At 37.4% G+C, this 26,959-nt stretch overlaps 1 protein-coding gene across 7 annotated transcripts in view; it reads right to left on the bottom strand.

Annotated features, from left to right (window-relative positions):
* Positions 1-6,313: 6,313 nt before the first annotated feature.
* The window catches only part of FAT1 (FAT atypical cadherin 1), a 108,174-nt gene continuing 87,528 nt past the window's right edge, over positions 6,314-26,959 (bottom strand). For 3 of the 7 annotated variants that reach the window (XM_057420396.1, XM_057420398.1, XM_057420399.1), the window contains 15 exons: positions 26,006-26,220; positions 25,457-25,594; positions 25,013-25,156; positions 23,156-23,353; positions 18,158-18,959; positions 17,107-17,238; positions 16,841-17,004; positions 15,791-16,253; positions 15,134-15,287; positions 14,795-14,905; positions 13,961-14,592; positions 13,580-13,717; positions 11,522-11,581; positions 8,795-8,830; positions 6,314-7,801 (listed from right to left, as the gene is read on the bottom strand). In XM_057420396.1, coding sequence (XP_057276379.1) covers positions 7,176-7,801; positions 8,795-8,830; positions 11,522-11,581; positions 13,580-13,717; positions 13,961-14,592; positions 14,795-14,905; positions 15,134-15,287; positions 15,791-16,253; positions 16,841-17,004; positions 17,107-17,238; positions 18,158-18,959; positions 23,156-23,353; positions 25,013-25,156; positions 25,457-25,594; positions 26,006-26,220 — 4,013 coding nt within the window. In that variant the 3' untranslated portion in view covers positions 6,314-7,175. Of the gene's footprint in view, positions 7,802-8,794; positions 8,831-11,521; positions 11,582-13,066; positions 13,121-13,579; positions 13,718-13,960; positions 14,593-14,794; positions 14,906-15,133; positions 15,288-15,790; positions 16,254-16,840; positions 17,005-17,106; positions 17,239-18,157; positions 18,960-23,155; positions 23,354-25,012; positions 25,157-25,456; positions 25,595-26,005; positions 26,221-26,959 lie in introns of all 7 variants that reach the window. The other 4 variants (XM_057420400.1, XM_057420401.1, XR_008973627.1 and 1 more) reach the window with 3 other exon arrangements.

Raw genomic sequence — 26,959 nt, 5'->3', positions numbered from 1 at the left:
CATAAGGTTTAGAAGCATTAAGTACTTTAGAAGCACTGAGTTGGCGTCATATTGACTCCAATGCTGTTTATTTTCATTTATTCATATCCTTTTATTGTGTGATTTCTACGTTAAGACCTTGCAAAGGAATGATACATCCCAACTTTTACCACAGTGGACATAGATGCAAGGAAGGAAAACATCTGCTTGTCTTGAATTCCCCAAAGTTCCTGTTACATCTTGATCTTCCACTAGTTATATAAAGCTCTTCATCAGAATTTTCTGCTTTTAATATGTTTTAAAATAAACTTTAATTTTTGATGTCTGTAAATTGTTCCTCAAACATTTCTGGATAATCTTACTCTGTACTGTACTTGCCAGAATTTGTTCTTTCTTATTTTCTTTGCTTTTGTGGAACTTCCGCTTCCTGAAGTTTATAGCTTTCCCTGCTTTACTGTTTTACCATGCCTTTGTCTTTCAAGTTTTGTTGAGATAAATGGTATAAGCTTGCCAATATGACATCTTTGTACAATCTGCAACCCATGCTAAGAATTACCTTTCAGCTCCCTCTTAGCTCTCTTTAAAAAGCTTGTTCATTTTGTGTGGATGTTTTTCATCATGGCAGGAAGAAATTTTGGCTTTTGATGCTCTTACAAAGCTTTAAAATGAAACTCTTTCATTAAATGCTGTGTCTTCAACAGTGTTATTGGGTACTGTATACCACAAAGGACGAGTTCAAGAGTTGCTTTTGCTCTTAGGGGCTCATGGTATGTTTTGTGCAGTGAAGTCACTGATAGGGCAAAGGTTGACAAGGTCAGCATCGTGCAGGTGTGCATGAAATACCAACACAAATAGGAATCGGAGAGAGAACAGATACCCTACCTGTCTTGAGGCAGGGTACTAGAGAGTTAACTTTGTGGTAAATGAACAATACATTACAAACATGAAGGAATTAAGATATTAATTGTGAATGACTGAAATGATCTGCTCATGAGAGGAATCCTTACATTTTCCTCATCTTTGAGAAACCTGTGTTTGGCTATTAATGGATATTGATGTATCTAGCTATTCTTAATGGCAAAGCCTACTTTAGCACAGTATAGAAATGATATTTTCAACCTTACACACTCGTCCCTGGATGTGAACTGAGCTGCTTAATATACCCTCTATCCTCAGAGCATCCTTTTTTAATTAACCTTGTAGAGAGAGAGAGAAAACTTGTTTGCTACAAGCTTTCCTTAAGACTCTAACCCTGTTGTAAGAGATCAGCCAAGGTGAACACTCATGAGTGTTTAGGTTGGGTTTGTTTTTTTTTTGTTTTTTGTTTTTAACTGAAGACCATTATTTTCTGTATAGGGTCCTAAAATGGACTGATTTAAATGAGTTTCTGGCAGAGTGGTTATATCAAATATTCATATGGAGGGAGATATTTCTGCCCTTTCCCAAGGAAATTTACTAGTAATAGCCAAAAGGGAAAACCAAACACCTAAAGATCAGAAATGCTTAAAATAACATGCTTCACTCCAGATATAGGGAAGCAATCTCTGGCATTTAAAGTACAGCAGAACTCAATGCTTTCCTTGTTTGAGGGGTAATTTGGTAATACCTGAATCCAGGTAAAGTCTGAGCTGAATGTCAGCCCTTTTAACGCCAGACCTTTTCTCTACTCATGTTACCAATAAGTGTGAATACCACTGCCTTCTGGGAACATAAATCCAGCTGTCCCTCCTGCGTGCTCCTGCTGCAGGGTTAAGGGGGAGGGATGTTTCCTGATCTGCAAAGTGGCTGTAGGCTGTTTAGCAAGTGCTTGGCAAAAGGATTGATTAACCTCTACTAGAACAGAGAAAGTGGAGAGGAAATGAACTGCTGTCGCCAGGAGACTGGGGAGGCTCAATCTTGAGTCTGCCTCACTTCCTCAGAATGCTAAAATACAAACTGTGGGATTTTTAGGGTGGCCAATAGGAAAGTCATGGCCAGGGACACATATGGATTGTAGTAGGCTTGTTAAGAGGAAATGCTTTACCTTCTTAGAAAGGCTGTCAAGAGCAGGCCAGAGTGGTTTGCTGTCTCCAAAGTCAGATAGGATTTTAACTTGAGGGACACAGCTCTGCATCTAGCTCTCAGAAAAGCTTGCACACTGAGCAAGAATAAGCCCACATTAAATCACAGGAAGCCTCTAGGCTGCAAATTTAAGTATCTAAAATACTTTTGATGTAGCCTATTAAAAGACTTTGAAACTGTTATTAGGATATACTTTCTTCGACTTAAAGCAAAACCTCTCTCTGCCTCAGCTGCTCTCTAAGTTTTGTCTTCATCTGATTTTTCAAAATTCCTCATGTTTTACTTCTGTGCTGTCTCTGAGCTGATATATTGCTGTTGTGAGGTGTGTGTGTGGGCTTGTTTTTAACCCTTGTCACCATTGTTTTGTTGCTTTTGTTTTCTTGGGACACAAGGTGTGTCTTCTGTCTTTGTCTTCCCATTGGCCGGGTTAGATGGCTTTCTGGCTTCCTCAGCAGGAGCTCTTGAGGCGGGTAACCAGTGAAAGACGTGGGGTTTAGACACAAAGTGTTTAACTAGGGCAAAGTCATCTTTGTTCTGCTTTCTAGGTGTTTCTGAGCACTACACAGAGCTTTTGGAGGCAAGTTCTGTGGAATTTAAGTGGGACAGAACAAAGTTCATCTTTAAAATAAAAAAGGCTCATTACATACAGTTAAGCTCCAATTTTACCTTTAGCTTTTTTCCTCTGCGAGTTCTTTCCCACACCCTCTCGCCCCCAGTGAAACTCCAAGCAGAAGTTTCTATTGTCTATGACCATCCTAAAGTAGTAATTGTTTAAACAGAAGGCATTTTAACTTTTATGCTATATATTACTGTCACTGCTTCGAGTTCTCCAGAAAAAGATATTAAATTAGAAAACAGTCTTTTTGATGCAGCAGCCAATCTTTCCTTATGTATTCCTTCAAAGTTAAATGTGAGCTCTGAAAGCAATTCATCCTGCTTAGCATGTTTTCCAATTGGTACCATGGGGACTAATGACTCATATACATAATTGGGCTTCTCCGTGCTCTTCCTCACTGAATATTTCCACTCCAAACATATAAACATATAAGAAGCTGAGGAAATTATCATCTGCAGCAAAGTATTTAGAAAGACAAATGGCTCAGCTTTGATAATTCTTGAACAAGAGCAAAGAGTTTCATTTAATGGTCATAATGTCAATGTTCTTAGTGATAGCCTCGACTCCTGTGTGGTTGCTGCAGATGCCTAATTTGTTTGTGTATGAAGTTTTAAATTTGTGTTACAATTGAAACGCTTCCATGGGTCAGATTCAGCAATGAATGTGGGCATTGGTAATCAATAAGATTTTGGTTCTTAGCAAATAATGTATCATGACATTATTCAGAAATGTAGTTACCTTATATGAGGGGAAAATAATTCTAATAAGCTCTTAAATTTTTTTCTTTAAGATCAAAGCAAAGAACTAATTTTCCTGCTTTGCAGCCGTACTTGATACTGCACTGAGCTTCTCTGTTTTTTCTCCCACATGCCAGCTGTGGAAGAATGAATAACGCTGCCAAAATTCACATAAGCTTCAGAGTGCTTGCTTTAATGGGGGCGTCAAATTTTCCAATATTTTTGTGTGGGTTTGAAAGCCATTTACAGCTAAAAATTGGCAACAGCTATGAAGAGATACTGAGGCACCCACCTCTGACTTTTGTGAGAGGCACGTGTGCAAGGCTTTGCTGTGAAGTACACAGACTCCTTGTATGGAGGCTTCAGGGGCCTTGGATGGCAGTTTGCAGCTACTTTTTAGTGTGCAGAGCTGTGATCTGGACAGAGCTTGTGAATGCAAAGTCAGGAGTCATCCTGGGCACCTGCTTATCAGTAGCCTCTGTCTGCAGAGGTGTCAGCCATGAGCCTGAGAGAGCAGAGACTAATCTCTGCAGCTGTCTTCAAGGGCTTACCAGATAGATCCACCATGGAGTGGTGGATTTATCACCTTCTTTCTCCTCTACCCCAATGAAAGGGTGGATCTTGTGTCTTGCAGTTAAGAGACTGATTCAATACTTTCTTTGGCCTGAGAGAACTCAGATTTGTTTCCCTTGGGCAGTGCAGGCAGGAAATCTCATTGGACTTGGTTGCTTGGGACAGTACTTGTTTCATGGGTAGAGCAGGGAACAATGGAAAAACAATCTGAGTAAATACCCTTGGAAAAGGGGCCAAAGCCTGGTACTCTCTGGTCTTGTTCCTTCTTGTAAGTGTGTACCTCTATCCTGGAGTCCTCAGATCAGGTGTGAGTGTTAAATACTGACAGAAATAAGCTTCATAGGTATGTTGTCTGTTTTCACCTCTTTTAAATACTATTAATCAGGTAGAATAGCAGTTTGCTCTCTGCTCTGAGGCAAAATATTTCCTACATTCCGAACAAAACATAGATTGGACAGAAGAGATTTGACTAAAATCTGGTCAATATATGACATATATATATATGTGTGTATATATATATATAATCTTCCACCTTCTGTAGAAGGACAGACAGTTAACTGGAGTCCAGTAAAGGGCCAGTAAAGCAAGAAACTGGCGTCTCTTTCATGAGAGACTGAGAGAACTGAGGCTGTTCAGCCTGGAAAAGAGAAGGCTCACTGGTGAACTTATTAATGGTTATGAATACCTGATGTGAAAATGTAAAGACGGGGACAGGCTCTTCTTGGTGATGCCATGTGGCAATGGGCACAAACAAACACATGAAACTACATCCACGCATAAAACTTTCCCTGTGAGGAGACAGGAACAGGTTACCCAAGAAAAGTTTTAGTCTCCATCACTGGAAACAGTCAAGAGATGCCTTCTAAGCTCAACTACTCAATCTGGGGTGTTGCTTTAAGACCTTTTAATATGGATATGTGAACTACCCAAAAGCTGAGATGAAGTTTGTATTTATCTTTAGTTGCTTAACATGTATAAGGAATTAAGTAAAACATACTAATAGTAACTATAGACTTGAATGTATGACTCCACTGAAATTCCCTATTTTAAAATGTTTGGCTCATAAAATAAACCATCTGGTCTATGCTTTTGAGTGTCTTGGGCTACTCTTGGGTCAAACAGTGCTCTGCTGTATCAGTGTTTTATTGGGTTAAAAATCTTATCAGGTTGGTCTTGTGTATTGCTGTAGCTTTGTGTGGGAAGCCGATTTAACTGTGCTTACTGGACTTGAATTAGGTGGTAATAGCTCCCGATATTTCTGCAAAGGAAGCATTTGTTTAACATGGCCTTGCTTTACCCACCAACTGCAAAGCTGATTGATGTGGAGTTGAAGCTGCCTGTTATTTCCTTAAGTGGCAGCTATCACACCCTCTTGTCCTCTGCCCCGTGTTGCCTAGCAGCACAGTTCTTGTGAAAAGATAAAAAGATGCTTTGAGACTTTCAACAAGGTTTTCTTCAGTTGCTCCATTTTGTGAGTACACAGCCCTCTTAAATACAAATCCAGTATCCTGTTCCCCCAGATGGTGGAAAGCCTAGGCTTAGCTCTCATGTGTGGGAGAATCTAATACTGTACTGTCCCAGGCTACAGAACTTTGAGATGGTAAACAGTGGAGGTAGAGCTGAAAGGAGTCCAGGCTATATTAAAAATTCACTAATGTGCTAAGAAATCTGTCCTGGCCTTAAAATGCATCCCTTGTGCAAGAGGCAGGAGACAGATATCTCATTCCTTTACCTCACCATCAGGGCAAATTTGGGCTAGAGAACTTGGTTAGATAAACCAAGCTCTAATCAGAAAAGCAGCTGGATAATATACAGGTAAATGTCTAGTGTGAATTTAATGCAGAAAATTGCAATTATAACTGCGCAAAACCTCCATTCCATTTATCACAAACTGAAAGTGGCACAGAAATTCCAGCATACAAATACATAATCAAGGGACAATTATTCCTAACTATTTGGGTGATTAAGAAAGGAAGAAACTGCTTTAAAGGGCTTGGTTTTTTTTTTCTGTATCTATTTTGAGGACTTACTTAAGCAAAAACACTCAGTAATTTACGTAGCTGATATTGTATGTTCAAAGAAAAATGCAAACTACCCAGAAGGCTACTGGAGTTTGATACCCATCAATCTTTATTCATACTGGCCCGTTTACTTTTTCACACCATTAAGTAGACACACACTGCCATCTAGTGAGCATCTAACACAGCTGCGCTTGGACTTCTGAGGAGAGGGAAAAGTGGTGCTTGGAGCAATTAACTTCGTACAGTACAAAACATACACAGACTTAAAAATGCTGCACTGAATGCTTTGTCAATTGTATATTATATATAATACAGATACACAGAGCAAAGCTAAAGTATTTTATTAATAATTTATTGTCAGTAAGAAAGACTGGCTAATGGTAATTTTCAGTAAAAACCTTTCTTTACAAGACCATTGGATCACAAATATACAGACACTATAAAAACTGTGTCATGGTGGTTTTGGTTCTAAACTGGTATGTAGAGGGCCCCCAACGCACTTTCCAAGAAGGGAAAAATTGTTTACAGTTTTAAAATACAGCAACCCATTTAAGACATTTCCATGTAGCTGACCCAGAAGAGCATCAGACTTAACCTATGTACAGTTGGAATTGTGTGAAAATGTTGATTTTTTTTTTTTTTTTTTTTTTTTTAACATATAATGAAATGTCAAACCTTAGTTTTCTGGGGAATACATACAGTGACGCCCTGATTATAATAAGTCAGGGTGCTAGTTTTTAATGGCACACTAACACCACTAGTTTCAGTGGGAAACAAATTCACAAAGTATCTACAAAATCTAGTTAAAACTATTAAAATCAAAACTGTACATAAAATTTACAAAAAGTAGGAGAAAAGTAATTGCATTAGAACTATAAATATATGTATCATGCTAACATGGAGAAGTGGTATGTGATTTTCTTAACATAGACAATGTAAGTACAAAAGATGTTCAGAAATGGCACAGCCAATGGAAATCTTGGAACTGTCCAATTACAGTAGGTCAGGAAATGGAAACAGGCTGATTTAGTGAAATGAACTGCATGATCCAAGGCTGCCATGCCAGTTTAGCTCACTGAAACAAAAGCATTCACTGTGGCTAGGAAAAAGAAAAGAATAAAAAAGCTTTTGAAAGTTGTTCTAGAATTGATAAAGTTTGTTAGAGTCCAGGCACTTTCATTGAGTGTGTCAGACTTCTGTATGTTGCTGGGAATCAAGTGGAGGAATCTTCACATCTTCAAAATGACCGTCATCTCCACTCTCATAGTCACTCATCATGACTTCTGACTCCATTTCACAGCATGCTGACACATCGGAGCATGAAGCTGTGGAAGCATACACAGACATGGACATGCTGTCTACAGTTGGTGCTTCAAAGTCTCTATTGTACCCTAATGTGTAAGGAGCGTAAGGTTCTCTGTAACTACCGCTGACACCACTGGCTGCGGTCTGAGGTTCTGACATGTCTGCAGGATAGTGATGGGGAAGGTACTGATTAAGGTTAAATCTCTGCCTGCTTCTTGCAGAAGAACCCAAGCTACCTACAGCTGGCATGTCTCTGGGTGGCTGTATTGACTCAAATTGGTCGCTGTATTCTGGTGGTAACGGTGGAAGCTCATCAGGTGCAGGGAAGTCATCAGGTGGAGGTGGAAAATCACTTTCTATGTCATAACCACCAGGGTAATAGTCTGTATCGATGGCATTTGGATCATTGTAGAGGGGAGCTGACTCTTCAACCACTTCATAATTTGGATACTCTTGGATACCTGGCAACTGAACGCTTGGCATCCAGTCTGATGTATCCCAGTGATAACCTGAAAAGGTAATTTTTTTTTTTTTAAAAGTAGTATTAGTATCTTGTCTTCAAGCCAGTCTGAACTGAGAAGTCAATATATGTATTAAGCCAATGCAGTCACCATGATTAGGACAGTACTTGTTAATTAGAGAGCAGTTTGTCCCGGTTCCACAAAAGACATTTAACACAACACAACTTTACATTATGCCATGCATTAGATATTGCGTTATTCACACTTGAACTTTTATGTTTTATTTTGACATCTCGCCTAACACAGGAAGAGCTGTAGGTCGCCTATGGAATGTGCTATTGCAATACATAGTATAGAACTGTTCACCAGACAGCAAAGAACCAACAGGCTCCCTGGTGCAGCTAAATTCTTAACTGTTGTTGGGTAATTACAGTTAGGGTGATAACAGCTACATGTTTTTCTTAAAAATATATTTAGCACATACAAACCATATTTTTCTTGCATAAAAGAAATAATGTTTAATTGGTAAAGTATCCAGACCATTTAAAGCAACTTTACCCCTTAACTGAAATGTAAGGGTAACTTCACAAAATGCTGTTAGCTCTACATAACTGCCACACACCTCTGCTAAAAATCCTTGACTATTAGTAAAGGCATTCCACATTCAAAGGTCAAAACAAGATCAAAATTCCACATTCCAAACAAGATCAAGATTCCACATACAAGATCAAAACACGAAAATCAAGCTTAATCATGCATAAATGACTGAAAGTGATCCTTTCTCACAAACTCCCCTTAAATAAGTTTCTATTCATCTGCTGGAAACTAGATGTAAGCCTAATCTCATTAAAAAAAAAAGAATTTTCTCTCATCTGAACACCGAAAAGGAAACTACTACAGAATTGTAAGAAGGTGCAAATCTAGTTAAGAATAATCACTGCAGACAGATGCACAGCAAGCAAAAGATAGTAAGTCTGTGTTAAAACCAAGTATTAACAGAAATATTTTGGTGAACATCAACAAACTGCATGCAGAAGTCACCTCTTGAATTGCTGAGGTCAGGAACAGCAAAAGATTCTTTAGGTGGCAGAATGAGAAGAAAAAGGAGAAAACATCTGTAGTTAGGAATCAAATACTAGAACCAATATGAAGATAAACAATGACTGTCACTAGGATGTTCATGCTGCTTTGCTTTTTTTCCAGTTTACTTAGCAGTGCTAAAGGAGTTTTGGTTTCTGTTGTTTTTGGTTTTTTTTTTTTTTTGTTTTGTTTTACTCCTGGGATTCTTCTTTGTTAAACTTGAACTGTAGAATAGTTACTGAGTTACATACAGCCCACCTGGGACATGGCTGTGTGATGGCAAAATCTGCAGTCTCTAGTTTGCTGAAATCCTCTTATCAGTAGATTTAGGACTTCTGCTAAAAAAGGGTAACAAGACTCAACTTGACTTTTTTCTTTCCTTGTATCCCCCTTTGTTTTTTGATATAGGGCTGCATCTCTTAGGACTTGCACTTTCCAGTATTTCATGCAAAGACGGGAATGCTCCCTGTAGTATCTAGCTTACATACGCTGTGCACTGGGAGACCTGCCTCCCTTGGTACACTAATCCCAACAACTCACACTCAGCAGAGAATTGGCCAGTGTTATCTGATGAATTTAGGTTTCTTTCTCTTCAGGAACCTATATTCCCTGTTCAGGTCTCTAAGGATGAGTGATGCCTATCCTAATGCCAGAATCTTTTCCTAAGAATGGATATTTTTACCTATTCTTTGAAGACTGGAAGGACAGAGACTGACTCTTAGGGGAGGTTCCTTTTTCTTTTCCTTTTCAAGCTTGCCTAACCCAGACAAGAAAATATTGTCCACAGTAAAGGAGACACCAGTTGAAGATCTAAGACTCTTAAAACATCTCTGCCCTTATCTCCAGGAGAAGGTTCTGACCACTACATCTACTAAGAAGATGACATTCTTAATTTTTCTAAGGAAACTGGGTGCAAAACTGAAGATGATAGGCAGACTGTGGTCTTATGACTTAGTGCACTTTTACCAAGGAATGGAACCTGATGTGCCCACCTTTCTAGGTGATGACCTGCTAGACTGGAGCTATATTTTCTCTTGCATGCGGCATTATCAATCTGCATGGAGATACAACCTCCCCTGCAGAGCAGTGCAGAGAATGAAGACCTGCAACTGCCCTGGAATGAGACTACAGTTCATGCTTCCAGGATACCTCTTGAACAGAAACACTTGGGGAGGCTAAAGAAAAAGACCATCTGTCCCAGAATGTGACCTTGCTGAAGGCTTGAGCAAGGATCTCTGCTACTCAAGCTGGCACTCTCCTGAGGGTGCTCAAAAGCAGAACTCTACCCAAGATGCTTTGAAAGAAGGAATGCTTATTAAGAGTAGAAACTTCCAAGTGTTAAGAAGTAGCTGAGCAGAACATCTTCAATTTCTCTACAAATATTGTGCAATGCATAAAATATTTATATTTATTTTACAGTGACACTAAACCACCAAGCAATACTTACAACTTTAACTTGAGAACTACATCCATCATTTTTAGTTTCTACCAGTCAAAATCTCAGAGAAAATCTGAGTGATTAAATATTTCCCCTTATAGATTTTGCCTCTTCTAGTCTTCCAATTCTCCCTTCATAAGTACTGTGCATTACAGTTTTCTATCACTGAGGACTCTATACGTACACATCAATTACTGTCATGTAATTAGGAGTCTCTGCATTTTTTGTAGACAATGTATGTGTCTGTCTGCATACATTAGACAGGATGTACTTCAAATAGTAAATCTAAGAATCTTTAGATACTGTAATTTTATATTCTTAAAATGGCTTTAAGTAGAAATTAATAAAAAGTAGGGTTTTCTCAACAAATAGGAAACATGTGCTATGGATGGTATTTCAGAAGTAACCTCTGCAGCCTCATGGTCATGAATTGCTTGCATATTACTGGAACTTTAGGGAGTTTTAAGTTAATTAAAAGAATAGCTAGCATTTGTATAGACTCATTGGCACCTTTGTTACTACTATTATTTTGTAAAGAGTTGTGTTTTCCAGAGTGGACAGTTCTTAAATGTTAGGGAAGAAATAAAATTCCACCAAAAATGTCAACTTCATCTAATTTCCGAAGACATACTACACACACAAGTATATGTGTGTGCACATGTATACACCCAAACATACCTTTTAGATACTGATTTAAGGCTGGGTAGTAACTACTTAAACCAATAGGGATGAGTATGCCCATACACCTCAAGATCATATGAAAAATCAGAGGTTTTCACTAAAGAGACAGACTGATCTGACAAACAGGGAAGTGAATATTGTCATCGGACTACTCCCATTCTGCTCAGCTGGACAAGGTGCCAACATATGTGGGTGTGAGAAGAAAAGGAAGCAGGGACTGCTGCTATTTCATCTACAGCAGTGTATGTAATTGCCTTTGATGCTGTCTCAATACTGCTGGGAACTTTGGCATGAAAATTTTCAGGAGTAAGAAGAGAGTAAGATCTTTTCATACCAATACCTCCCCCCCCCGCAGAGATCACACTGTAAAACCTGTCCACAGGGTAGCTACAGCATATACATGAAAATACTAACAGATATAGAATATAAACATATCCTTTGTTAAAACTTATCAGAAAGTCCAAGTAAATAATATTTTATGACTCCCATCTGCTAGGACTACATTAACTAGAAGACAAACGTGCATTATTCTGCAAAACTGTAAATAAATATGAAAAGCATGTATATACCTTCTTTTTCCACCGAGTCAACAACAGCATTGACAAGGTGTATTACAGTCACTATGGAAGCTTGTAAAAGGTATAAAAGGAGCAAATTAAAACAAACCTATAGTTAGTATCACTTTAAAAAGCATATAGATATACAAAAACCACTGTAAAATTGCAGTTCATTACTATTTTATAGAGCAAGATTATTGGTGTACATATACATTTACCCTCTTCTTATCTAGAAAGCAGTTGCATATAATACATAAAATACATCTCTAATAATGAATTTTATTCTTGGTAAAAATGGAAATGTAACTACTCCTGAAGCAAATTCTGCATAAGCACAAAACTGCTTTAGTTGACCCGGGATTTCTGAAATTTGCCTAAACATACCATTTGCATAATACTTCATCTAACAGCAATGACCTAAAGCTCTTCTAAAGGCTTGTGTTGCATGAATTAAGGATTATTTCATTAGGCTTCCCTTTTAGACTGAAAACTACTCCCCCACTCCAATATAAGACCAGGGGAGGAAATTTTCACTGAAATGAACTAAAATGCTAGAATATGAAAAATATCTACTGAAAACTTCTGTTGCTGACCTACTTAATTTGTGTGTGAACAGTGGTATCACTGTAGAAATACCAAATTCAGGTTGTGACATTCTGATGTAAATACAGCTGAAATTAATGCATTTTTTGTGTCTTCCCTTTCCCAAGATTCTTTTGGAAGGAAGAAGGATTTACTCTTATATACGATGAGATAAACACATTCAGTTTTTTTTTGCATGGCTCGGGGATCAAATTTCAAACTAATAAATTCAGAATCTACCAAAAAGGAAGGAACAATATTTATGATGCTACAGGTATTTCTCTTAAAATGATGTATTAATGAGTAAACAATACATGACAAGAAATGTAAGTACAGAATACATGAAATATATGGGATGGAGAGGAGGGGAGAACCACATGTACTGCACAACACTTTATACCACAGGAAAAAGGTTGAAAATTGGTAACAGGTCTACAGGTAGAATGACGAGTACTGTTAAGCATACCATTTTACTTTCACCACTCATTAACACGTTTCTTTTCATGCTGTTAAGAACAAATCACGCTACTTCACCGAGAAGTAGAATGTTCTTTATTCCTAAGCTAAAGCAATTTCAAATTCTTTTTACCATACAGAGACAAAAGCAGAAATTGGAAAAGGAAGTCAAAACACCTTAATGTAGTGAATTAAGTTATGAGGCAACTGTGGCTTTGTCCAATCATTCTGAAATGTTTCTGAATGCACAGATGCATTCACAGCAACTGTAAAAGTGTCTGTCATCACAACGGAAAAGTAAAAGACTTCCAATTAATAATAATAAATCCCCAATATACATATGCTGATTATATTTTGATGGACTGAATTTGTGATCAAAATATATTTTATATTGGCTTTTTTCAATGTAGGAATTTTTTATGAATTCATTTTAATCATGGTGAAAGCCAAATATACTGTTCTACTGTAACAAAATCCTTTTTGTGCAGCTTCCTTCATTACTAAAGTAATCAAACTTACAAGCAGTCCCTTAAACTCTGCTCTCACTCAGAACTGATCTGATCCATATGGGAGCTGAGGTCGCAGCAAGAAAAAGAGAAGGAAACAAATGAAACTGTAACACCAGAAAGGCTTTTACTGAGAGCTGAATGTCAAAGTGAAAGTTATTTGTGCAGAAGCCATTTTTACAATTCCCTGTATTCTTCTATCAGATGATAACTGATGATTACCTAGAAAAGTCTCTCAAATTTGAACACACTTTTAACACCTTTTAAACACAAGGCTCTGAACACCTCTAATACTCTAACAGCAGAATGATCACATATAATTTTAAGCTAAAGTAATTAAAACAAGGTGCAATGCAGGCAAAATACTTAAAAAAATAACATATTGCGTTATTAACATAAGTAAATACAGATATATATTAAATAAAATATTATTTAATATATATTGGATATATGTAAGCCCTATTGATACTAAGAGATGCAAAGACAGAACAAATAAACCTATGGGGCAAGACTGCATTTTACTTACCGTTGTCATCACATGATTCAGACTGAAAGGAGCTGAGAGACTGGACCTCAGACATGCTTTCTCTAGCACTGTAAGGATGGGAGTTCTTTTCATCCAGAGGCTTTTTTGAAAGACAGGGGTCAAGATCTACTACTTTAGCTGAAAGAAGTGGTGAGATAATTATTAGATTCTAGATTAGAGTCAATAACATTTAAGGCTAAGATCTACACATTTTTACAAAACTTAGCAGAGCTTGAAGCTCAATCAGTCAGACTCAAACCCCAGTAAAATCATAATGCCTTTTGTAACATAACAGGCATAGACAAAGACTCTGCATTCATAATAAAATTGCAGCAGCACAGACCTTTAATAGAAAAGTAATAAAATAAGAACACTTCTTACTGTCATAGTCAAAATCCCAGCTGGGTTTCTGTATTGAATCGCTGTCTGAAGGAGAGTTGGAGGGAGGTGGAGGTGGCAAATTTGGTGCTACGCTGCAAACAGCTACAGCTTTCCGATGACCATGTACAGAATCTGGGTTAAAAGTACTAAACTCTGGGTGCTCGGGGATAGCAGACCCTTCAAAAGAATTCCTGTCAAGATTATTCCTGGAGTCACTTGGAATGCTTGGAGTGTATGAAATGGGACGAACAGGAACCTGTGGTGGAATGTCAGAATAGATGTTCTTATTCAATTTTGCATCAAAATAAGGTCTTTGCAAGAAAGCTGTTGTAACTCCCAGCTGCTTGTCTTCAGGTTCTGGCTGATGCTTCTTCTTTCTACTAATCACTTTGCGGCAAACAACAAAAATGACAACTAACAAGAATATTCCTGCGATGAAAACAATAATCCCAATCACTTCAGCTAAGCTAATGTTCCAAGATGTTGAAACGTATTTGTTAAGAACAATGTCTGTGCAGTGTTTTCCTCCAAATCCATGACTACAGTTGCAGTGATATGAACCGTAAGTATTCTCACAAAGTGCACCATTAAGACATGGGTTTTCTATGCATTCATCGACATCAGTCAGGCACCTACCAGAAAAAGAGCAGAGCAATCAATGATGGTTAGTTTACACTGGTAGTCTTTGTTCTAGTCTCCTTGATCTCAACACATTTAATATACAGTACTATACACTACTAAGCAATTTGCTGTTTTATTAACATTAAAGATTTCAACCAATTTGAACTGTTAAGTAATACAGTTAAAATTCCATTAATGTGGAACACTACCTACCTTTCTCCACGGAAGCCTACTTCACACTCACAAACAGGTCCATCCAAACTGTCAATACACTTGCCACTGTTTTTACAAGGATTGTCTTTGCAGTATGGACCCAGCTGGCACCTGCAAGGGTGAAAAAACCCCAAACCACTACCTTACTGCAAGTGAATATATAGTGTGGGATTCAGGGCTATGCGGGACATAGGGCCTGCCATTAACTTTAACCAACTTCAGTGTGTTTCAACTCTGAACTTTAAGTAGGAAACAGATAAACAAGAAAGCAGAAAAAGTGTTACATTTATAACTTATTCTCTAAAGGGATCATTCGTACAATAAACCATACAAACGTACCTTTGCCCTGTATACTGTCCTCGGCACTGGCAGATAAAATCGTCGCTGACTGGGATGCAAGTACCACCATAAAGGCAGGGGTTGGAAGCACACGGATTGACGCTTACATCACAGTGAGTTCCCATAAACAAAGGTGCACATTTGCAGTAGTAACCTGAAATCAAATACAGTTTTTTTGAAAGACACACATGACTTTACAGGATTTAAGATCCTCTCTGCCCACTGTTCAGACAGAGTGAGGATAGGAAGAAATAGAAATATTTTTAGCGAAAGACAAAGGAGAGTCTAACAGTAAGTTTTTTGAATATGATTGAAGGATAACTTCCATACTCTCACAAAACTCAAGCTTGTCACTGAATTCAGAATTTTTGAAGGAAGATTCTAAAGTAGGCAGTTAAGAGGACTGACTACAGGTGTTGATACTGAAGTTAATCCCCACTTTGATGGACTTAGTCTACTTCATACCCCAAGGACTTGAGTCTAGAACACAGGCAGGCACATCCTTCTCACCTGCTCAACAATCCTACCTGTGGAACAATGTGTTCCACAACTCTCTTGAAAAGCAAGAATTATTCACAAAGTCATTTTGCTCTTCAAGGCAGTAAAGTGGAAAAGCAGTTTTGAAAGCCAACAGCAGAAGAACAGAGCACAGCTTACCTCCATTTGAGAGTGCGTTACAGATGCCTCCATTCTGACATGGACTGCTTGAACAACCTTCCGTGGTAGTCAGTAAACATCCAGGAGTCACATCTACAGATTCTTCCATGTGTGCATAATTTCGTGGTTTACTGTTCAGGGGCAGCTCTTGTCCATTAAGTACAACAGAATCCATACAGCCTCTGAAACCATTGCTAACCTGAGGGCTTCTACCATGTCTTGTACCTTGCTGCCGAATATGACCACCAAAAAACACATGATTATCTAGGTTTAGTGTCCTAAGTGTACCAGGAGCAGTACCAGAAGCAGTATGCACCCTATCCAGAACAAGTCGTGCATAATTTCCATCCACTTCAAGAGATACTGAATGCCACTGGCCATCATTTATCTGAATGCTCTGAACAGAGACAATCCCAGGTCCACTGCCACAATCAAATTTGTATTGGAGCCTTCCATGGTGAATCTACAGAGGAAAAACACAGCATCAACAAATGGTTTGCATGCTTAAAGAATATAAAATATCGATGCCTATAGAAGTTTGTTTGCTGGAGAGACAGGATGATGGCAGTGTTCATGGAAGGATGTTTAATAGCATTGTATTCTAAACAGTTACAGTGATTGTGATTCATTCCATATGGTTCTTTAAAATATATACCTTGTACAATTTTCCTCTAGTAATGAAGTCTCAGATCATCATCAAAAGATTATAATACCTCAAGACCTTTCATCTTGTGCTTTAAATAACTTTTTCTGTATGGATTAAATGAGTATTATAAACAAATAAATGTAAAGTTGCAGCTAATTTAGGGTGTTTTTTGTTTTGTTTTATTTAAAAGAACACTAAAGAAAACTAATTCCTTTTACACATTATAGAAATTCCGTACAAGTCTGTCACCTGGATGTATAACACACTCTACCTTGAAGGCAATTCTCAATTTTAACAATTCTACAGAGATGTTACGATTCTATCTTTTAATTTGGCACAAAAAAAAGTAAGAACATGGTAAGAAGAAAAGAGAAGGAGATATGAACTAAGAGATTTTAACATACCTCTAAGATACTGTAGTCTGTTCCTCGAGCATACATAACAACTGCATGAGCAGAGTAAGTCCTAAGTCTCATTGTCAGCTTCATTTCTTCTTTATTCTCGTTTTCCATGAGACGGTATTTCACATAGCTGCTCCCAGTAAATGTCACAGCAGAGCCAGCTGATGCTTAGGAATACAAAAAAGCATAAAATGTTTTAACACAGGTCTGGAATCAAATTTATGTTTGGAAAGTAGTATTTTTTTTTGCAGAGATTTTTAATTTCTTACCAGGACACTGTCCGACTTTGCTGTCTTGGCAAACACAGGTGTATTTTCCTTCCTTTGGATCTCCTAAACATTCAGTACCTTCAGGGCATGGGTTTTCTTCACACACACTATTCACCAAGGGGCATTTCCCTTCTGTAAAACAAAACACATTATTTCTCTTCTGTTGGTGGTAATGGTATTTTGTGAAAAGGGAGACTTAAGTGTAGTAGCTGAAAGTAACCTAAATGATATTCCTAACCATCAGACAAAAAAGTGAAGTAATAGTAATGGGACATGACTGGCACCAACACAGATGAAACAAATGGCATATGTAATTACTCAAACAATTAAATTGCCCGAATTTGGCAAATGGTGGTGTGGTTTAAAGTTTACCATTACTATCATACACCATAAAAAAACAACATGTAGGTATTCAACATGGACAGAGTGGGTTGGGGGGAGCAGAAGAGAGTGTCTGTATTTTAGACAGAAAAGGAACAGGCTTTAAATATTTACTTAAGATGTGTGAATTCACTCAGGACCATGATTTCAAAGCCATAGTTTTAAAAAGAAATGTTGTTTTCCTTGGAGCTAAAGACAAATAAATCTTCTGTTATAAATCTGTATATGTATCTTAATGAATATTCATTTCCCAGTTCACCCTGCCATTCCTAGGCAAGTTTGGAAGTTGCATGGGCTACTCCTCTAAGCGGAGACCAGGTAGTATTCAGGTACTTTGCAAGCATTACCTTTGTGCATATAAGCCCAAAAATGGCTGGCAATTTAGAATAGGGAGCAAAAAAGGGAACTTCCTTCATAAAATGGAAAATGAAGGTGCAGCTATAAAAAACCAACCCTTCCATAAGCCTGTATTATGTAAACTCTTAAAATGAGGTAATGAGACAAGAAAGAATTACTCCCTACTCTGAATAAAATTAGGCAAATACTGCAGTGAGGGTTACAGGACATTCTTAATTTTGTCCTGTAACATGAATTTTCCCCTGTGTATTACGGCTGTTCAAAACCAAACCAGTCTTTTCAAGGATATGGTTTTCCTTACCGCTTTTCTTACCTTTACAAAGACAAACTGCTGTTCTGTGATGACGGGGAGTGACAAAACTCAACCTGGCTGTGCTGTGGGTTGACATGATGTTCTCATCCACTGTTACCTTTTCTTCACAAAATTTCAAAGGACAATCTAGGCCCGCACAAAGTTTATGGAAAACATCAATTATTCGGACACCCAAAATCTCCTCTAGGTCAGGCACAGAAGAGTTTATTTTGTGGAGCAAAATTCTCATTGGATGCTGAGAGCTACCAGACTTTTCAATATTCAGAAGGACATCAAGATTTGAAGGAGGATCAGAGGGCTGCAAACTAACAATCTGGATATCATTTCTCCTCACACCCAAGATGTTTCTCAATGCTCTTTGGAAATTGCGCCAGTAATCACCAATGAATTCTTCAGGGGCAAGGTTTGCAAAGCGTATTGCAATGCTGTGATTTAGTAAATCTTGTGTGATTTGTCTGATATGCACAGTAATATCAGCTGCAGTTGTAAATTTTCCATCTGTAACAGTGACATTTAGGAGGTACTGTCCTACGTCCAAGCTTTTATGTGCTATTAGTTTGCCACCGGTACTGGAAACAGAGAACAAGGATTCCATTTTGGGGTCCAGACTGTATGTCAGAGTATCATAAACATCTTGATCGGTTGCATGAATTTTTCCAATAACACCACCTGAATATTCTTCTCCAAAGGCCGTGATAAAGATTTCTAGAGGCAGAATTGCTGGAGAATAAATGCTTTCCTCAATAACTCGAATATCAATGTAAGTCAAAGATGAAAGCGGTGGTTTTCCATTATCTGCCACCTAAGGAAGATGAGGATAGAGTTAGCTTTTTGTACTGTGGATAGTACAGTTGCATTTTTCTACGAAAAAAAAAAAGGTCCCTACAAGAATATGGTTTATGTTAATTTTACAGCTCCTGACATCACTGCAAATCCTGAAAATTTAAGAAGCTTATATAAGTAGGTTCATGCAAACATGTTTTCATGTCTTCCAAGATTAAATGGCTGCAGTGCTCTTAATACCTGGTAATGCCAGGAAGCCACTAACACTTCTAGCAAATTCAGAGGAAATGCACAGTAGCCAATTTCAGACAGCAGATGGTGCTTGAAGCTTTTTTATTTCAAGCATGGAAACTCATTACGAACTCGGAATGAGTCATGCATTAGAAATTTACAACATGCTTCACCGCAGTTATTAGGAGGTGGTCTTGAAGACATTCTAAATGCAGTATGCCAAGCAGTACTTCAAAAAGAAAACGACACATGTAGAGAGTTACAATTAATTATATTGTCTTTCATGATTTATGATCATGGAGAGGGGATAAAAAAACCACCTGTAGTGGTACTTGCTTCAGACAATTAAAATAATTGTCTTTAACAGAATCAGCCTAATTCAATTTTAAAGCCTGTTTAAACACCATGTCCCCTATCCTCCACTCCTTTTTTACAAAACCATACATTGTTGTCATATGAAGAAGGGACCAAAAAAAAAAAAAAAAAAAAGTGTAGAAAAGTGAGAAAAAAGCATTCCCTTGGGTTCACTTCTTTCTATTTCTCAGTTCTTGCTTCCCATTTACCTTTTTCCCAGAGCTCTTTCCCAGTTACTGAAAGTGAGACTAAAGAAAGGGGTGAAGAACTGGAGAGATGTGAAGGGACAGATGGGGTATATAGAGTTCAGAAGGTATCCTGCATGGTTCAAAAGATTTTACAATAATTTTACAATTACTACAGGTAGTTGATACACTTTGAAGATCTATGCAGAGAAGCTGCTTGTGACTTTTCATACAAATTTTAGCCAAAGAGTTAAAACGCCGGGCACAAGATTGTCTGTGGGTGTCCACCTCATCACAGCATTTTTAAAAAGTAACGCATGTCTCATAGAAATGCTTGTCTTCATCCATTAATTCCAAAAGACAGGCATGGCTAGAAACTTGCCCTCTAGTTACCCAAACATAAATAACAAGAGAGAGTGCTCCAGCTCAAGTTGGCAAAGTTTTGTTTTGCCTAGAATTCTGCCTGGAAACAAGACAAGGCAGGCAGTTCAGCTACAGGAGAAATGCCAAAGGGAAAAAAGAAAGGGTTCAAAACAAACAGGCAAGCAAAATTAAAACAAATGGACAGCAAGACGGAAAGAAGAGCCCCAGGAGAAGTTATTTTTCAATAGTGCAGATATTTAAAAATCTGCTGTGGTTTTAAACTAAAGACTTCAGAGTGTGGCATAGAGGACTGTATGACTCATAGCTGAAGATTTCACACAGTAATGCTGTAAGACATTTGTTAACGGATAATCTATTTCCTTTGGAGAGAGGGAAAGCAAATGCGAGAGAGGGAAAGCAATGTGGCATGCACATGAAAAGTGGTTGTTTGGAAAAGAAAACGCCTTATTTCTATTAAACCCACAAAAGTAAAGAAAGGCTTATGTTAAGTTTTTTTGGTGGTAGTGAGTGTGTGGGGAGTATAAAGGAGGGATTATGTGTGGGGATTTGTTCAAATTTTTTTGTTTTCCCTAATTAAGGTATGCCTGTAACATAAGAAGACCACTGCCTCAGCAATCCATTCAGAAAGCAGCCAAGGTGAAAGCTGTCAATACTGAAAAGCACACCAGTGAAGGTCAGTTAAAAAACAAAAACAAGTACTGAGACATGATACACAGCCATTAACTTAAGAGCTGCAAAATGAAAGTGTGGAAAGTGTAAACTTGAGAAGACGCCTTCCTACAGCCTTTGAAAAAAAATTATTTTAAAGGAAGAGGGGAAGAATGTTTTTCCACAGAAGTAACATATCTATTTTTGTGTGTACTATTGGAACTGAAGTCATGTCTTATAGAAATGCTAGTATTAGTCTTGAATGCCTTCATCCTCATGCATAGTGACTCACTAAGGAGAGGATGACAGCAAATTATTGCAGTGTATCTATTTAAAAAAGCTATCATACTATAAGATGACCAATGGCAATTAAAAGACTGTGACATATTTCCAGAATTCAGGCAGGCAGGGAAGTACAGCACACAAACCATACATGTTAGTATAGTTCATTTGAATGATTTACAGTCTCTGAGAAGCCTTTGTTCTAAATAAGTACATTTGTTATAAGACACTTGTTTGGCTATTGGATGCCGTTAAAATAGCCCTTACTCATTCTCTAGAAAAAAGGTACTTTTCAAGTGCTGTGCTAAAGAGAAGATAGCTGCAGTACTGACAGGCTGTTTACAAGCATACTACAGCCTAAGAGTGGCTTGGAAATAAAAGAATTGCATGATTCTACCTAGAGGAAGGTGTTAGATAGGTGCCTCGTAATTAAAGGCAGGCACATTAGGAAGGGCCAAAGGTGCAGCTAAATAATGAAACGTGAGAAAGGCAATGTAGCATTTTACATAGAACAGACATAATTGCCTGTGTATGTTTTCATAGAAATATGTTTTAGAAGCAAAATAAATAGAAATTAGTTACTGCTTAAAGAAATGTAAAATAAAACATATGAATCTTACATTTCACTGATGGCACATACAGGAAAAGCACTGCTGTTTTTTCTTCCCTAAATAAAAATGTTACTTTGGAGAACTGGTATAGAACTTGGAAAGCATATTAGGCAAGTGTGAGAATGCCTGGCTCTCCTGCTGTTCTGGACTCATGCAGCCTAGGAAGGACAATAGATCCATCGCCCAAGTACCCTAAAGGGTAATCTGACCCACCACTAATTAGCAGATCACTACTGAGAAAAAAATGGCTAACAAAGGAATGATACACTTCCCTGCTTCGTTTTTAATCATCGCAATTCTTTAACCTTAAACTAAACTACATTTAAATGGAACCTTTATTTATGATGATTCTTATACTAGCCATATGATGCTCTGAGCTCCTAATGTTTCAGTGACTCAGTAAACGTACAGTACCTGCAGGAAGTTTCTTAATTTTCCTGAAAAAAAGAGATAGACTTTGTCTAAACACTTCATGATTATTATCCAAATGTGGACATAATTCAGTATACACTGATGCAGACGATACTGCTCTAGATCTCTGCAAGAGTATGCTTACTCAGAAATTGTCTGCAATATTACATCTGAGAGTAATTTGGAGATTGAAAAAAATTCCTTGGGTAAAAGTAAAGGTAAGGATTTTTCTTAATACACAAATCTGGAAATGAAGTATAAGAATTAAGGCCAGCTATTTTTAGCTTACCAATTTTAAATCCCCTGTTCACAGCTCCTTAGTTTATAACTGAATTAAAAAGGAAAGGATGAGATTAAAAAAATTGGTTTGAACTTTTCTAACATGAGGTTACAAAAAAGTATTTTAGAGAACTTAGATATGTTTAGGTAACCTAGATTTTTTTTTACATGGGCTGGTCTTTTTGCTATACAATGGCAAATGTAGCCACATATTACAGCATTTTAGGGTAATTTTTGAGTTTTATGCCATGCTTTCCACTGCAAGATTCTGAGATCTCCAAGTAGTACTGCAAGTTTCAATGCTATAACAAAGGTCCAATGACCTGGTTTTCCAAAATTTTTCTTTAAAAAAAGATGTTTTCAATTGCTACTTGGAAAAGAATGTGTCACTATAGAAAAATATTTCAGTACTGCCATGATGTGCAACTTTCAACATCCCTGTTTCCATTGTATCAGCATATTCCAGCTCACATCTTCAAGGGTCAAAGCAATAGTGGCCAGAGGAAGGCTGCAGGCAAGAGCAGATGGCTCAAGTGACCTGCCCCCTGCTGGCTTTTCCAGCATCCTGTGTAAAAGGCAAAGGGCTTACCAAGGCCACTCACTCCGTTAGCATTTCATTTATAACTTACCCTTACTGTGAGTTTAATTAAGCTATTACACCTGTGAAGATTTCCATTTAAACCAACAGATTTTGTCTCTGAAGATGTTACCTCAAGGTATGTGACCCAAATGACTACCTGGCACATCAGGATCTTGCGAAAGGAAGGCAAAGGGTAGGCATACTGGGCATACATGGGAAATGCAAAATGACCAGAGGCAGCACATCCTACCTTAACATGGAGTAAATAGTGATCCCTCACTTTACGATTCAGTGCAGCACCTGTTGTCAATACTCCCTGCTGGGTAATTTGAAAAGTGTTCTCTTCATTTCCACTCAGGATGGTAAAGAGAAATGGAGGGCCATTGTGAGAAGAATCCTTGTCTGTCACCACTAGCTGCAGCACACTAAATCCAACAGGCTTATTTTCCTATAAATGAATAATACAATTACAATGGTTTTGTTAAAACTGAGGACATTGCCTGATGATTTCTTTTTTGCAACAGAAAAAAAAAAAAGAATATCAAATTACTGTCAAACCAGCTAATCAGTGTAAAAGAAATAAGGAAGTACATTTTTAAACTTTGTGTTTTTTTTTTTAACTTTATCTTATGACATTTTTTAAAGTAGCTTAGCCTTGAAACCTTACGTTTTCCACTTTTGGTCTGAATTAAGATTCCTCTAGATTAATTACCAAGTCATCAAAGACTTTTAGCTAAAACACCTGTTAAGAATAATTCAATGCCTTTGTTGGGAGGACTAGAGAAAACACACTCCCTATCTAACCCCTTGTGTCCCTAATTAATGTTCTGAACACAGTTGTGGGCGCTACAGCCACAGTCCAATTAAAATATGAAATCCAGGTTTTAAAATTTGCATCATAAAAATCCCTTCAAGTCTGCATCATGTGGGTGCCTGAGGTTTCATGGACACTTCACACACCTTGATCTATCATGTATCACATACACTCCCCCCCCCCCCCCCCCCCCCTTACCTTGTAACAGGTAAGATTAACTTGTAGCACTCCTCCCAGAATATTCAGGCTATACTGTATTGACCAGATTTTTTTCTATTTCTACACACACATGTATTTTAAATGCGGAAATGTAGAAGCCTTATCGTGAAGGCTCCTACAAGCATACTCTGTTCTTGAGAGAGCAACTCAAGTTAATTATCAGATTTGCAGCTGAAGCTTTATTTCGCCTTCAGTAAAACAGAGAGAGACCATCATTTTAAAACACAAATATTTACATTTGGACATCTAAAGTAATTTGATTTTCATAATAACCAAGCACATTTCCAACTGTGTCCAAATGTGTCCATCTCCAATACATCAGGAAATGCACACTTGCATTCTTGGGCAACTCCTTCAGCTTTTTCTCTGCTACCCTCATATTGGGACAGGCTGATATGAATGAACTATAAAACATGAGGTCTTCCTTTTTAATTGAGTAAGGGAAGCATCACAGACATTGGTTATATAGTATACAGTTTGAGGGGCTACATTAATTAACATTCACTTCAAGAAAGATTGTAACTGGGGAAAGCAAAATACCAGTGACAATCTTCTGTTTCTTGTTTGTTTGTTTTTTAACTAACAAACAAACAAACCAGTAAGATTCAGGATATCTTACTTGAATACACTATATACGTCGCATAGAGATATATCAACTTGTCCTCTTTTGGAGAGCTATCTTTACAAATCACATACATGGTCTCAATTGCTTCAATAGGTATCTAAACTGTCTTTTTCAAAGCAGTAACTCTAAGATTAAAAATAGTGAAATTATTATGTATTTTAACCTACTGTATGATGTAAGAATGTTATAAATGCAGTCTATAATATATATACATGTACACAAACTATGTGAAAAAAGAACATGCTCAACTTGCAATGTAAGTTTCTAAATAGACTACACAATATGAATTTTGTAACCCTTAACTCTTATTCAGCTAAGCACTCTCACTGGCAATCTTAAATAATTAAAAATACAGAAGAATGAAATTGAAGCATTAGGTTTTCAAACCTTGAAGTCACAAATTAATACTCCAATATTACTGTTCTGACTACTCCACTCTCTATATTTACCTGGATGATAACACTATAGTTTCCTTTTGAGAATACTGGAGGATTGTCATTTACATCAGAAACATCAATGTTAACTGCAGTTGTGTTAAGTCTTGGTGGGTTTCCATTATCTGAAGCTTGAACTGTCAAGGTATAGCCTGAAATCTAAAAAATAATAATTAAAAAAATTCAAACATTGACTAAGGAGTGAAAAAATAGCAAACTCAACTTTTAAGGAAGAAATTTAGTGCAAATCCCCAATAAAGCTTGCTTTCATGTATTTAATCCTTTCTTTTCCTCCCTGCTGCCAAAAAGCACTGACATAAATAGATGCTTTCACATTATTACAGCTATATTAATTTTGGAACATCAGATGGAGATTTACAAATGTAATAAAAATATACTGGTCATCAATTATGTACAGCAAAACTAATCCCAACTGCTCAAAAAGGATCAAAACCTTACCTTTTCTCTGTCTAGAAGTTTAGTCACTTTTATTTCACCCCTTGTGGGGTCAATCGTAAAAGGATTTCCCTGATTGCCATCTACAATTGCATAGTGAATTCGGTTGTTTGAAGGTCCATCAGCATCATCTGCCATAACCTAAGGGACATTACAGTCTCATGTAAAACAGGTCGAAATAGACTTTATCACATTTCAGATAAACTCATCCTGAAGATCAGCACAGCTAGCTTTGTCTAATACATTTCATAGTTCTCCAGATAAATGTCACCCAAATAGAATGTACCAACATCATTCAATTTCCTGAACTACTTCTGAAAATTGAGGCATGTTCTCAAGAAAAGAACACAAATATATCACAAAATACCAACTATTTTCCCATAGCATCTCAAGTCCTTTGTTCTGAAACTTTTTGAAATGAAATTTTCCATTCTCTCAGTGGCAAACTTATCTATTCGTTTATGTCCATCTTCAAATCAGTATTAATTCCTTCAAGACTGAAAGCATGATTGCTATGACAGGGTATTTCAAAGGAATAAACCCAATACGTACGGTAATGACTGATTGTTCAAGCATAGAATCTTCACTGATTACTGCAGTGTAAGTGTCTTGGCTGAACACGGGAGTATTGTCATTGATATCTGTTACATTAATATTCACTGTTACAACATCACTTAATGAAGGTGTGCCTCCGTCTGTGGCTTCCACTGTCAAGTAGTACTCATGAGAACTTTCATAATCCAAGCTCTCAATGACAAAAATGGCTCCTAGGGAAGAAAAGTAAAAAGGTGAAAAGTTCCTGCTATTACCACAAAAGACTCTCACTTTAAAATCACCTGATTTATACTTTGTAAAGAAAGAAATGAAGAAAAATTAAAAAAGTATTTTAAAAAAAATCTCCTTTTCTTAATTTTCAATTTAAATTCAGCAAAAATATGAAATGACCTTTAATTTTATTTTCCTTGCAACCAGCATTGATGTCATGATGCATGAAGAGGTGGCAAGAGAAGTGTCTGACCATGATTTCTGATTGATGGAAATATCTGAGTTAAAACGTGAGCTTTTAACTGGCTAAAGATGGTGCAGACCGTAACATACATGCTGATTTGCTGCTGGAAAAGTGTCTTCTTGGAACCTTTTTCCTCTTTTCAATATGTGAAGAAGTTAAACTGGCAAAGTACTTCTACAGCACAGTACTAGCATGCACACTGTAAAAAACAACTGGAAGAACTGCATTTTAATTACGCTGGTATAGATGACTACTATTAACCTTTGGGTAGAAATCTTTTCTAAAACAACAAACTTTACCAGGAATTAACTCTAGAAAACTCTTCTTTAGAGCCAGAGAAGAAAACAACACTAGAAGTGAGATGTATATTGATCCTCAACAATTTAACTAACAATTATCACTAACAAGGAAAACTTCTCCATAGAACCTAAACGCTTCCTGAGACTAAATCTGACTAACATGCAAGCCTAAAATCTCCACCGTCATGGTGGATATAT

Source organism: Pezoporus wallicus, unplaced genomic scaffold, assembly GCF_028554395.1.
Source record: "Pezoporus wallicus isolate ANWC-B61680 ecotype Strahan unplaced genomic scaffold, APGP_CSIRO_Pwel_v1 contig_5552, whole genome shotgun sequence".
Classification (NCBI taxonomy): Eukaryota; Metazoa; Chordata; class Aves; order Psittaciformes; family Psittacidae; genus Pezoporus; species Pezoporus wallicus.
Note: the sequence above shows the minus strand (reverse complement) of the source record. Positions and strands in the feature narration are given on the sequence as shown.